Source organism: Pseudomyrmex gracilis, unplaced genomic scaffold (genome assembly GCF_002006095.1).
Source record: "Pseudomyrmex gracilis isolate BER0280 unplaced genomic scaffold, ASM200609v1 scaffold_62, whole genome shotgun sequence".
Lineage (NCBI taxonomy): Eukaryota > Metazoa > Arthropoda > Insecta > Hymenoptera > Formicidae > Pseudomyrmex > Pseudomyrmex gracilis.
The window spans coordinates 604,544-618,651 of NW_018020646.1; the positions used below are offsets into that span (position 1 = coordinate 604,544).

Below are 14,108 nucleotides of genomic sequence, written 5' to 3' on the forward strand. Positions count from 1 at the left end.
ACACACGTTAAAACGTTACGAAAAAAATTCGCAAGAGAAAGAGATAACGGTAGCGTGGGAGTTTTTGTTGTAAATGAAGTTGTACTCTTTCTATTTATGAAATCGATCAGGGGAAGCGAACTATTCTTCTGACGGCAAAAAACTGCAATAAGGTGCAAACGAAAATTTTATCGCAACTCGGTTGCTCCTCCGTTTAACCGTATTTGCAATATTCGATTTAAATTACCGTCGAGATACTTACAACTCATTATCACCGTCTGAAAGGATTTGCCGGCCCGAAAGTTAGTTATTATTGGCATATTGAGTTTTATGTGCGGCCGAGTTTTAATAAATGTGAAATTCGTGTTGGTAGTGTATATCATCGATTCGACATTCTACAAATGCATTTAGACTTCTTGATTATCGATTCTCGATAATTACGTCCTGCTTGCGCGGATTCATTAATCTGCCCTTTTTAGTCATTAAGAAAAAAAGACGAAGAGAAGTATCCTTCGACCTGTATTTACGAGAGCACTAATCGATATTACATTTCCGTCAATTCAAGCGCGCCCGCGCGCTTCCGGGGGAGTTCAATTTTTTAGCGAATACTCGCTATATATAATACCCACCTACCTCTCTCTCTCTCATGTCGAATCTCTGCGTACAACATCCTATTGCGTATTTTTCTGCAAGAATTTATCTTTCGATGGATATCGAAGATAATTGATTTATTTTTCGAAGAATGGGAATTGCGATAAAAAAAAAAATCCACTATACAAGCGACAATTGTCACAACTATCGCTGCGATCATTTCTCCTCGCGGTTGAGAAACTTGCAGCATTAGCACGACGACGCGACGCACGTAGGCAAACCGCGTGCGATTATTTAGAGATTTAAGAAAATTAAATCGCAATCGAGGGAAGAAGAGACATGGTGTGGGATGCAAGTTGTGTTTTCGGGAGAAATAAGCGGGTCATAGTTAATTGGGCCGCCGTCATGTCCCGTTTAACGAATGTTTAATTTGTCTCGTTACGATGCCGGCACGTAATTAATTTCAATTAATTATATCGTCATTCTCGGGTCATTCTCCGTTCTCGTTTCACATTCAATGATTTTGTGTGTACAGCTCATTCGCGAATAAAATCACGTACGCCAATATGTAGAAATTTTACGAGGGGAACCGATGCGCGTCGGGGGTATGCCTGTGTGTCACAGACACGGCGCCACGACTGCGCTGCGGTTATAATTAATTGGCAAACTGCAAATTACACGATAATCCTAATTATTTGTCGCTTTGTAAAGCGATTTCTAGGACAATAGCATGATTAGAATTTCATGATTGTCTACACCGCGTTTGCGGTGTTACAACGTAACCGAAAACCCCGGACTGCAGTTGTTGTTGTTGTTGTTGTTGTTGTTGTAAGTCTCATTTCACGGTAGAATATCATATAAATTATAATTAGTTAATAAAGCGAACGCGCAATTACAAATTCAAAACGAAATAGGTGCAACATCCCTCGCTCGTACGAGGCGATCGTTTTGCCAACGTCAATTCTCGAACGTGTAAAATTTATTTATTTATTTTTTTTTTTTAATCTCCCAACACGCAAATTTTTTTCTTCTGTCATGTTTAGGCAGTTTTTCTTTGCAAATGTTCTTTGCGAAATACGTGCGGATAGTTTCCCCGAAGAAGGAAAAGAGAATCCGATATTAGCAAGAAGTGAAACGTGCATCAATTTCTAATTAATTCGAAATCCGCTCGGAAACCTGATCTCCGAAATGGGTTTTCTTCATGCAAACTGTACGTTAAAAATTCAAGCACTTTTAAACAAATACGACGAAAATTGCAGCGAGTTAACTCGGCTTGGCGCGCATTTGAAAATGATTTCTCTTTCTCTTATTTGATATACCAGAGCGCATGGAAGTAATTGACTTAAGTGAGACTTCGTCAAAAAGCGTAACAAACAAATATTTCTAATATTGCTGAAGTTAAAAAAAAAAAACATTTTCTCTTTAATTGTTTTTTTTTGTTTGTTTGCGCAGAATCTTTCGAAATTTTTTTTAGTACTTTTATTTGACACGCATTATACTCACCTCGGCGGGAAAAGCGTAGTTGTTGATTTGATGTTCGGAACCGTGAGCGTTGTCCAGTCCGTAATGAATATATATTTCTTCGAACTGATAATGATAAGCGAGCGGGCCGCCCGTTATGTTAACGCGTATCTTCGCTTCCCTGTCCGCTCTAAACACCAAAAACTGTCCGGTATTTTGCAAGTGTCCGGAAATCTGAAACAAAATTTTTCCCACGTTTCCCAATTAAAAAACTTCGTTTAAATTGATTTCGTTTTCCGCTTTTTTTTTTCTTAAACATAGAACAGAGTTTTTCTGAGAGCGAGAGAAAGAGAGAGCACTAACGTGCAGAAATTTTTGATGCTAATTCGCCGCACTTTGGAACGGAGATTCGCAAACAATGGCTCTCCCGCATGCCTTATCGTAATGAGGTGCGCAAGAGCGCGGTTGCAAAGATGTCTACAAGAAAGGGCGGCAACTCGTCGTTCGCGGGATAATTGATTAGGCATTTAATTGGACGGAATAGCAAAACCAGACACGGTGCCATGTCGCACAGGAGCTCGGCAAAGTGCAAGATGAGGCTGGGGGGAGGGAAGTCCATTTTCTTGTACGTCGCCGAGAACCTGAATTATGGCGTCATCAGTTAGAAATAATGAGGTAACCTCGGGGAGAAGCCAGCCGCGGAAGACACGTCGGCAAAAGTCGTCGGGAGATAACTTATTATTTTGCAATAGATTTTTGGTCTCTGACCTCTCACTTTTTCTCTCTCTCTCTCTCTCTCTCTCTCCCTCCCCAAAAATCTTCTCGCCATCTTCACAAATCCCCTTCTATCTTCTTTCACACGCAAAAGGTTCTGATATCGATATAGAATCTTTCTGTTCTAACGATTCTTTCGAAAAGATCGAGAGATCGAGTTAAAGAAACAAAACTAAAGTAAATTTTGCATTATACGTATGAAAATCGTACTTCTGCTAGCTTCGACATTTTATATGATATGTTACAGAGTTTGAAGAACAAAAAATCTAAATTTAAACACGCCGATTGCGCTAATACCGATCGTTAATCTCACTTCTCGCAAACCCTTCATCGTCTGTTTCCTCGCGAATTCATTAAGAGACATCCTCGCGTCGCGATGACAGAGAGAAATGAACGCGAGCCAGGCAAGCGCGACGACGCTTTGCCTCCCCGACGCATAAGAGAGAAAAATCAATGGTGCATAACTCATTATTTCGCGATAGATTTCCACCCCTTCGATCGTCTCCTCCAGAAATAATTCGTCCGCCTACTCTCTCCGCGCGCTCTTTTTCTTTGTCTTTTTTTTTTTTTTTTTCGTCGGCTCGAAGTTCCTTTATTTGCCTTTCTTTTTTTTTCTTCACCATCGTCTTCGAACTTGGGGATCAATGGGTCCGACTCTCAAGAAGAAAGAGCGAAACCGGAAGAGAACTCGCGGCGGAACACGATAGTTCCGTGCGATACCGAAAGGCGCACACAAAGGCCGCCTTTCTTTCGACAAAACTCAGAGAGAGAGAGAGAGAGTTCGGTCTCGAGGAGGATTGGATCATCTTCCATCCCCACGCCCACGTTCTAAACTCTCCCGCCGGTCGTTTCCGGAAAGTCGTCCGGCTCAAGTCCGAACAATCGTCATTGCGCATTCTCGCGCCTGTCGTTTCAACACACCCGCGCTCTCTACCTCCCGTTTTGTTTTTCAGCAGGAACTGCGAAATTCACGACAACGTCGTACTCGGGCGGAAAGAAAAGGACAGCAAAGAAGAAAAACGTAAAAGAGAGAAGAGCGCGTGAAATCAAATCTTCTTAAAGTTTATCGACTTCTCGGCGATGTTTCACGATTAACGCTCCCGCCCGTATCTCTCGACAACTTGCTTTTTCGGATAATGTCTATTGTTAGACGAAGTCTTGCGGGAAAATAATCGAGTTAATGCGTCGAGAGCTGCTTAGTTAGTTATAAGAGCACGAACGTCTCTTGATGTATCTAAAGCGAGAGCTCAATCGCAAAGTGTGTTTATGAGATTGTCGAAACTCGATAAATTCGAAGCTGCACTCACGCGATTACGTCCCCGGAAAATTTAGGATATCGTAAAACATGGGATTTACTTGTCTTCGAATCGTTGTATCGCCTCGTTGCCGCGCGGTTTTCGATCGAAACGAGATTCGCGACCGGACCGGAGAGACCTCGCAACGGAGTACAATTAAGCTATCGCGTGAAACGCGAAATCAAGGCAGTAGTTCGGGGTGAGGGAGGGAAGTAGTGGAAACGCGCCGCCACGAAAGACTCGCAAAAGCCCAATACACAGCGAGGCAACACTCCGTCCGGGTAATTAACACAAATTAAGGCAACCACCAGTCGGATGAAATCGGTCCGCACGCGAAGCACGTAACGTCCATCCCGTGGAATTCGGAAAGGCGGGAACTCTCTCGCTCGCGCGCGAACTTCTCGCGAATTAACAGACATTCCGAACCCTTTCCTCTTCACTGTTTATACGGCGGTTACGCCGATTTGTGCGACGACTGTCTCTTCCCACACAATCGAGAGTTTATCGAGGAACTTGCGGCTTCAATTATAGCGCGCGCGCGGCCACGCGGAGGTACACGCTCGCGGGAATTGGCAATTCCGACGCGACGTAAGAGAACGCGCTCGTTACAGCTTCGATTATGGCGATCACAAGCCGGGGAGGAATGGTGCACATACAATTCAACGGTTTTGCAGAGAAGTGTTCTCGGTGCGAAGAAACGTACCGTGGTATCGACGAGCGCCTTTAGCGGCGCGGCTTTGGTGTGCGCCGGAGATAGAAGCAGGTTTTCGCAAAGACCTTCTCGGTGCCGTTCAATCAAAATCTACTCGATCACTTGTTGCGATAAAATTACCACGAGTACCTCGCCAAATGCACGCACAGATTTTTGGCGATAACTCACAAGATTTTTTAGGTATTTTATCCCTCATAACAAAATCCATGTGTACCGCGAATTGCACGTTTTAGAGTCGGATGTATCGCATATATTGTTATATCTTTTTTCCGCGTTGCCGACTGATTAGTTGGTAGATCGAGTCGAGTTAAATCGAATCGATCGATCGAGAGAGTGAATGATGACAGAAAAGCAATTTTGAGACAGTTCGTCGTATAGGTGGAGAAAATTAACAACGTGACTAAAGTAAGGTCACGTGACAGGAAAAAGTAAAAAAAAACAACACGTAACTAAAGAAACGTGACTGTACTTTAGCCACGTGTCTTTAAAAACGTGATTAAAGTAAGGTCACGTGACAAAGATAAGAGAATAAACACCACATGACTACAATTACGTAACTACTTTAAATCAGTAACCTTTTGTCAAAGGTCATTGACCTCTCGACAAAGGTCATTGACCTTTCGACAAAGGTCATTGACCTCTCGACAAAGGTCATTGACCTTTCGTCAAAAGTCGTTTTAATGTGACTTTAGTCACGTGTTGTTTTTTCACTCCTTCCACTCACTATTTTTTGATTTTGATTTTCATGCGTTATTTCTGACATTTTTTATATTTGTATTATATAGTTTGTAAGACGTATATACTAGTTGTCATCGCGGTGACAGATGTGTTTCACTGACACAATACGTTAAAATACGTTAAAAAGAATAATAGCGTGCGCGTAGTGTTGTGCTAGTATTACAAATTACAGGTTTAAAATTTATTTACAAAATTCTTGTCACGTGAGTCAATCAATTGTACTTTATTTTTTGTCAGAGATGCAACGAGCATTCAATTGTTTTTAAACCAAACAGTCTAAGTACACGCAACATTTTACACATTTTTCTTTTAATAAATATTTTATCTTCAAAAAAATATAGTTTTAAAATCTAGTTTGATATAAAGAACTTATCGAAAACGTTCATCTAACATTCTAGTTTGGTGAAATTAATACAATACACAAAGCTTCTGTAAATTATTTTCTACAAAGCCTTTAATTTTGAGAAATAAAAGATTTCTAAATGTTGTTTTTTATAACATTATTGAATCGCAGCAGATAAGACAACTGTGAAAAACAGTCGGATAGAAAATGACCAGAGAGAATTAGATTTCGCTCGAAACGCGAGTATCTCTACTGTGAAATTATGGTATCTATCGTATCTGCGACTGGTTACCACACACTGCCGTGCTGCAAAACGATCTATAGACGTTTTCGCAGTCGAACTGTCCACATCGAACAAGTCCGAGTGAGAGAGAGAGAGAGAGAAAGAGAGCGAGAGAGCGAGAAAGAGAAAGAGAGGGAGAATGGACCAGAGAACACAAAGGAGCGAACTGAAGAGCGAGGGAAAGGGAAAGATGAAACGGCTGGCGCAAGCTCCGCTGAGCCGAAGACGTACGTTCGACTCCAGGAGGTGTCGGGGCGCGCGGTTCGTTCTATTGTTTAATTTAAGTGCCAAAGTTTTAACCGGGTTAAACGGCGTATAAATTCACGAGGCTCCCTCCCGCACGACCTCGTCGGGGGAGGTTGGCCGGCTGGCGTCGGCTATGAAACGGACCGAGACCGCGTTTAAATAGCGCGGGACCAGGTGTGACGTCAGTGCGGTTTCCGCCGCACGAAGCCCAGTTTCGTTTTGTTCCCGACAAATCGAGAGTCACACTCGGATCTCAGCAAGAAATTAAAGGGGACAATGCGCGCGCGCGCGCACACGTATTTTCTCACAGACAAGTAAATAAAATGCATTTCCATCTTTCTTTCTTTCTCTCTGTCTCTCTCTCTCTCTCTCTTTCCTTGTAATTTTATTTCATCAGATTTATTTTCAACATATTTTTGTCCCGAGACATGTGACTCGAGATGTGTGATTTATTTTCTGTGTAAAATAAAATGTTCAAAATTTCGCGCTCCCCTCTGTGTTTGTCGTCGTTGCCGCATGTGATTTCTCGGCGGTTTCACGCCGCTTGTTTCAATGAAAGAGGCGAGGACGAGGCGACGACGGCGTCGACGTGGTTAACAGCGCGGCAAGAGGCGAGAGGATACTTCAGAGAACTCTCTTTAGCGCTTTCCCCGTGAGCTGCCTGCCGAGAGAGTACGCAAACAATGAAGAGTCCCGTCCGTAGCTCGTTTCAAAGCGCAACAGAATACATCCTGACTACGACGACGACGATGACGACGACGACGACGACGACGACGACGACGACGACGACGACGTCGACGACGGTAGTGCTCATGCAGCGTAGTTTGTGAGAATACAGCTACTGGCGGTGCCGGTGGAAAAGATTGACTCTACGACGAGGGCGGGCAAACGAAAAGAGCAATGGAAACGAGATCGCGTCGTGAGAAGGGGAACGTCGACAGGGCAAACGATACCTCGGGACCGCGTTTAAACCTTTTCATGTGCATTTCCGCGGAAGACACTTTGTGGTCTGACTACGCTTGGCGAAGTCGAAGAATGCGCATTTTTCTCCCTTATCTCTTCTCTCTCTCTCTCTCTCTCTTATTCTTCTCTTTCTTTCTTTTCCGGCAGGAAACAGGAACAGGAAGCAAAATAAGTATCATATCTACGACTTCCTTAGATACGATCGGTGGACAAGTAGCAGGTTGTTGAACAAATAACAGCGCGAACGAAGAAAGCATGACAATTGCGGAAAAATAAATATAAATAACAGAAGTAACATACAAAATACATAAAAAATGAAAATAGATTTTTTACGATTAAGTTTATCAACTTGCTCTAAATTGCACGCTAATTTATAATATAATTTTTTATACGAACAAACCGGACGTTGTGTATTTTATTAAATTATTATCAAAAAGCTCCGTGTTATCAAAGCAATAAAGAGATTGCGGAATGTATGAAAGGCGCGCGTTTACTTCACGCGAGATATGCAACGCGCGATGAAAAGAGTCAACATTGAGAGACACGAAGACGAAGCGCAATAATATCTTCCGCGTCGCAAGCCGGCTCTGGTCGCTTGCATCTGGTACAAAAGAGTTATTGTCGCGATCGCGCCGTATTTATTGTATCCTTTCGCGGGCAATATCGTCGCTCGAGAGTTTTCGGTCAGCATCTCGCGCGCATGGGGAAACCGGCGAAATACGGACGGCGCGCGGGCACCTAGTCGAGTCGGGAAGAGGAAGAGAGAAGGAGGGATATATTCGTCTGCAAAACCCGGCATCCAATGCGAATTCAAGAAGAGGAGGCATTGTCACGGTAGCTGAGCATTTTTCATGTTCGCGTTTCTGAGAAATAACGCTCCGAGGCCGCGACCACGCCAACGCGCTGGTACACGTTCCGTGGAAAATCGAGGCAACACATTGAACACAAGAGAGAGAAAGAGAGAGAGAGAATAAAAAAGAGAGTGATATAACATGCCTCACTGGTAAAATAAAAATATCCCCGGCGGCCACGTTAAACAGAACAGAAATCGTCAAAATTGAATGGGGCAATTCGGAAAAGCATGTAAAGTAAGAGACGCGGTTGTAAGTCACGGCCGATTTGAAATAATAAAAAAAAGGTTCACAAAACAGAATTTACACATTTTCTCTGTTACAGCGCGATAGTATTATTAATTTTAAATTGCAGAATTTTTTTGTACATATGTCTTATATTTCTCATTTATCTGATCAAACAAAGAGATAATTTTTTTTCCGCAGCGAGTTGTGAAAATTTGCCAGAAAAATATGCCTATAATAAATAATAAACAAAACTGGTTTTATGAACTGTGTGTGCGTGTGTGTGCGTGTGTTATTTATGCGCGCAAACTATATAAATATGCAAACGAACGTTAATGGTTAGTATTTTTCTTTCTCATTGAATCTCTCCACAATTTACCGCGTATTTTGCATAAGTTTTTTTTTATCTTTCGTAAAAATTCAAATTATAGAGTAGTTGTGCGTGCCGAAAGTAAAAAGATATCAATGAGAATATAAATGGAGATGTAAAATCGCGTGCAGCGTTGCGCAAGTTCTTCTCCATTCTACCATCGAAAGTTCATACTTCTTCTATATCGAAAGTTTACAGAGACTTTTCGTTCATGCATTTATAAACGGCTTTCGACCTCTCAATATATTCTTCAATGCACTCATACTGCATGCATGAATCACTTGTACATGCAGATAGATAAAAGTTTAAAATATAACGAATATCGGAAGGGAGAGAAGGAGGGGAGAGGGGTTATACGAAAATATAAAATGTTACATCTCCTTTGAAAGAACTAATGATAAAACTTTTATATTTTTATGTTCGTTTTTTTGCACATTTTTTTCCTACGTAATACTTTACCATTTTATTTTTTCATAATTCATTTTTTGTCAAAAAGTTATTGAAAAACTATCGGGTCCGAGTGGCTTTCAGCGAACGCGTGGTACGATGAATAAATGTTTTCTTAATGGAAAATTAGCGTTTTCCGGGGTTCTTCGAAGGCATTTTCACTGATGGAGCGGAAATCAGCGTTAAATAGGTGGCCTCGTAATTAATGGCTTTATTATCAAATCAACGAACTCAGCCAGTGAAAAATGAACAGTGAGAAAGTGGAGCAGAGAGTTCTCTCTCTCTCTCTCTCTCTCTCTCTCTCTCTCTCTTTCTCGTTGGTGAATTCCAAATCCATTACTACCACGCGACAGCTTAGGGAATACTTCTACGGTAACCAACGTGATTTCATTCTTGCTTTTCGAGAAAGGTGTCCCGCACAAAATGAATCATTCTCCCGACATTCTAATTTTAACTTAGTTTCGGTATTAATGAAACGTGTCAGTCTTAATATCTCGATGCAAATTCTTACCGCGAGTCAGCAGCGCGTTTCGATTTTTAAATCTACTGTTACATGTAATTTTTCACACCAGAACTAACACACAATTTTAACTTTGCATTTAAATTCTTCATAAATTGCAAAAATACACATCACGCTCGTCTGTCTGTCGCGGTTCTTTCATTTCCCTCAAATAAGAAGAATTGTAGAATACCCACCTAAAAAAAAAAAAAAAAAAAAAAACCCAGAAAAACATGAAACTCTAGTAAAGCACGTCGTAATAAAAGTTAGAAAATTTTGCAAAACGAACGTTTGTGCAGCTATTTTAATATTAAACAGAATTATATACATATATATTTGTTCATTGGGGGAGAGAGAACGAGTGCGCGTATATATTGCGCAATTATGAAATATCATTAACGTCTATTGCATTTTATTTTTTGCGCCTCGATATCATTTATATCTCATTTTACCCCGAAATAATCTGCTGCAAGTTTCAAATAATTAAAATAATTATCATAATGCTATAATTTTATTCTGACCCCATTTGTATATGTATTTACACGTGTATAAGTACATGTACATATATACATATATATATATGTATATGTACATATATATATATATAAAATCTCACACGTATGTTACACATACGTATATGATTTTGTGATGAAAACGACGATTATAATATACATAACGGTGTGTGACACATAATTACAGCCCTGGCAGTCAACAAGCAAACGGTATTCAGAGCACACGGTGTATCATGCTTGTAATGAGTGAGCGCGTTTCCGAATCGTTAATATCAATGAGACTCCCTCTCTTCGTCTCTCTTTCTCTCTCTCTCTCTCTCTCTCTCTCTCTCTCTCTCTCTCTCTCTCTTTCTCTCGCTTATTACCCGTCCGCCACGCAAAAACCCGAGCAATTTAATCATTCTACCGGAGGAATAGCCGGCATGGCTCCATCCGTACTAACGAGCGCCCATCAGACGACTCTTTCGTCTTCATTTGAAGTAGACGTGCACACGAAATGAGACCAAACTTCGAGATTTACTTCTTTCGTACATTTTTTTTTTCTGAGATCATATACATGTATATATATATATATATATACATATGGTCGAACACGCGGTGATGTAGTACAGAATATGCGCTGTTGCGGCATTAAATTTTAATTTGTTGTGAAATTGATAAACTACGGTAAATAATGTAAAACTGAAGTGTGCAATAAATAATGTAAAAATATCGCTGCGAATTTTCGCCGAAACGTCCATCATTGAAATTTAAAGCTGCGCAGTGAGTATACAAATATTTTTGCGCATACAAAATCAGAACATGTCGTCACAAATGTGTTCTATGTATGACGCATAATGTTACGAGCAAGTTGTTTCATGTAAACCTCGCGCGTTATGTATCTAATTTATTATTATTCGTCGATGAAAATATCGATCGAACATTTGTTCTCGAAGCTGAATGCAGCTCTCTCTTTTTAGCGAAGCTTTAAGTGACGTTTTCTTTACTCGAGGTTCTCTGATCGTTTTCATTGAATATGTGTCCCAAGGGCAAAAAAAAAAAAAAAAAAGAGACAAACTCGCAAATTACGGTGCTATTTTGCAGAACTAAGAGACTGGATAGATTACCCTGTGTTTGTCGACGTGCACCGGTCTCAAGTGACGATCGAAGAGCAACTTATTCGGGTCGATGTTGATAGGACTTTGCCGCCTTCCTTTGCTGCACAGAGACCACTGCGGATTTATCAAACCCCAGAACGATGGTCCTGCAAAAAACAAAATGTTATATTTCATTACGAGAAAAACTTGATAATTGAAAGATAGAAAAAAAATCATCAGGCACAACACAGGACAGAGAAAAAATGCGCATAAATATTGTTTAAAAAAAAAAATCTAAAATAAAAGATTCGTAATTAAGATTACGATCAAATTGAACGTTATATTACATTGTACGCCTCATTTAAAATGGAAACTTTTAATGTAAGAAAGAAAAAATTAAATACAACTGAAAGTTGTAGTGGTTTTATCGAGACATTTGCAGCTTATGTCGCATCTCGTGCGCAAGCATCCGAGAAGCAAACGGAAGAAATTCCGTCGCGAATTCCCAAGAGATGAGATTCTTATTTTCTCTGTTTGAGTATGAATCGTCGTGTCACGTGTCAACCGCTCAGAAATCTGAAATTTTTATAATTTCAACTTTTCCGGCTGGTCGCGCCGGCCGGTCCGTGCCTTGTCCGGTGCGCGTCAAGTTTCGCTCGGTAAAAGGGATTTTGAACTCGTTTCGCCAGGTCGCGTACACCAGGGACCCCGACGCAACCCTGTCTTCTCCCCCTCTCTCCCAACCCCCGTCGTCTCATGGCCGATACTTCCGTCTTAGGCAGCACAAGCGACGTTCGCGTTTTCCGGCGCGGCGCGCTCCTCTGAGAAATTTAACTTTCTTCACGTCGTCCGCGAGGATCGATATCTCGAGAAAGCCCGGCTTAACGAATCCTTCGTCGTCATCGCAAATCTGAACGACGCAGCAAGAACGCAAGAATTGCAGAATCTCTCGCATATATATTTCAGTTTGCCTATTCAACGTCCGCGGACATAAAAAAAAAAAAAGACAAAAATAATCGCGCGTTGTAAACGTGATAAACATAAATATCAATGATTGACAAAAACGAAATGTTACTTCCGCTTATATTTGCTAAATGTGATTTATTTTCCGCGTTCTGTCCGACGACTCAATTTATCACACGAACTACAACTCTGACAAAAGTTGTAAGTCATCCTCTTAATCCACTCGTCTCTCTCGCGAGAGATAACAAACAGACCTTCCCCTTTCTCGCCTTGAGCGAAGCTTCTCGTGCAGCGCGTTCTCTCTGTATTATTCTCTTTTTGTTGTTTTTGTTTTGTTTTTTTTTTGCAAAACCCGCCGTCGACCAGCGGGTCAGCGGCTCGCATTACAAGGGCGGACGATAAATTATTAGTGGCATAAACAACTCGCGTAAGCGACAAGCCGGACGTGTCGGCTCGGAAATCTGGCAGCGTGATGACACGTGAGGAACGCACACGATGTCATATCCGAAACATTTGTCTGTACAATGCGGGTGTTTCACAACTACAAACTACTGTCGCGTTCACATTCGACCCTCTGGCTAATAAAAAGTTGTTATTAAAAAATGTATAAAAAATATAAAACTAACATTAAAAATAAAAACTATTACAGTTTTTGTAATGATATAAGATCTAATCTTTTTTTTAAGTGTCGAATAGTTCCGATTGAAGTTTTCGCTTTATTTCGAAGAGACTTATAGTCTATGAGAGTCCCACATAGAAAGAGTTTATAAAAGTTTGTTTGTGTGGGTGTGCGTCTGGTTTACGCATAACAATACAAAGCGACATGAATAAATTCGGAGACCATCCTGTAGGTGGGAGCAGACGAAACAGATGTGCAAACACCCGTGCGTTCTTCATCATGTGTTAACGCTGAGGAGGATCCGTGGGGGGCGAGACGGACGACGTGTAATGACATCCCGGCACGCGAGTATAATCAAAACTTACGGGTACTGATAAACGCGCGTATCGGCCCGACAACGGCGGACAAGTCTCGGAAATGGGTTCGCGCGCACGCACGCTCGTGTCGCGCGCACGCGTGACACGTGTGACGCAACTGCGATCGCGTCGGCACTTTAGCGTCGTAACAGCGGTGCAATTAGCCGCGCTGCAATTAGCATTCCCGCGCGTGGAACGCGTGCGAACTTTTTTTTCTTTTTTTTTTTTTCATCTTCGCTCATTCGTCATGTGAATTGTGCACTGTTTATACCTTCCTTCTCACACGTGAAGGTAAACGCGCTCTCTCAAGAAGTGCCGCCTTGCCTGATTTCTTAACGCGAGAGAGTCGTAGTTGCAATCCAGAAACACACACTTCGCCGCGTTCTCGCTTTTCTCCGCGGTGAAATTTATGTCGGAGGAAATGGCACGCCATCGCGCGCTAGCCACGCAAGAGTTTATTAAACGACGCACGCGGGTACAACACGTGTACGTATATATGTATATATATATATATATATACATATATACGTGAGTGTAAAACGCTCGTCCGCCTTCTTTTTTTATTCCGGTCGATTCGTCGCGCAACATTTTCGCCCGTTTGCGGTACGCCAGATTTCACCCCTCTACCCCGCAATCTTCGTCATATTTCTTCGTTATCGTGCGCGGCACGGCCGCGAAAGAGAGAGAAGAAGATATATATATATACATATATGTATATATACTCTGTATGTGTGTGTGTGTATGTGTGTGCGCGTGGGTATCTACTTATCAGCGTTACACGGACCTACGATTTATTCGATTAAGG

The 14,108-nt window shown here is 41.6% G+C and overlaps 1 protein-coding gene across 1 annotated transcript in view; it reads right to left on the reverse strand.

The window, feature by feature from the left end:
* Window positions 1-14,108, reverse strand: part of LOC109854252 (carbonic anhydrase-related protein 10) — a 127,479-nt gene that overhangs the window by 33,538 nt on the left and 79,833 nt on the right. Inside the window, exons 3-4 of the mRNA XM_020427142.1 lie at window positions 11,396-11,532; window positions 2,074-2,265 (exon numbers count right to left, since the gene is read on the reverse strand). Of these exons, the coding sequence (XP_020282731.1) occupies window positions 2,074-2,265; window positions 11,396-11,532 (329 nt within the window). The remainder of the gene's footprint in view (window positions 1-2,073; window positions 2,266-11,395; window positions 11,533-14,108) is intronic.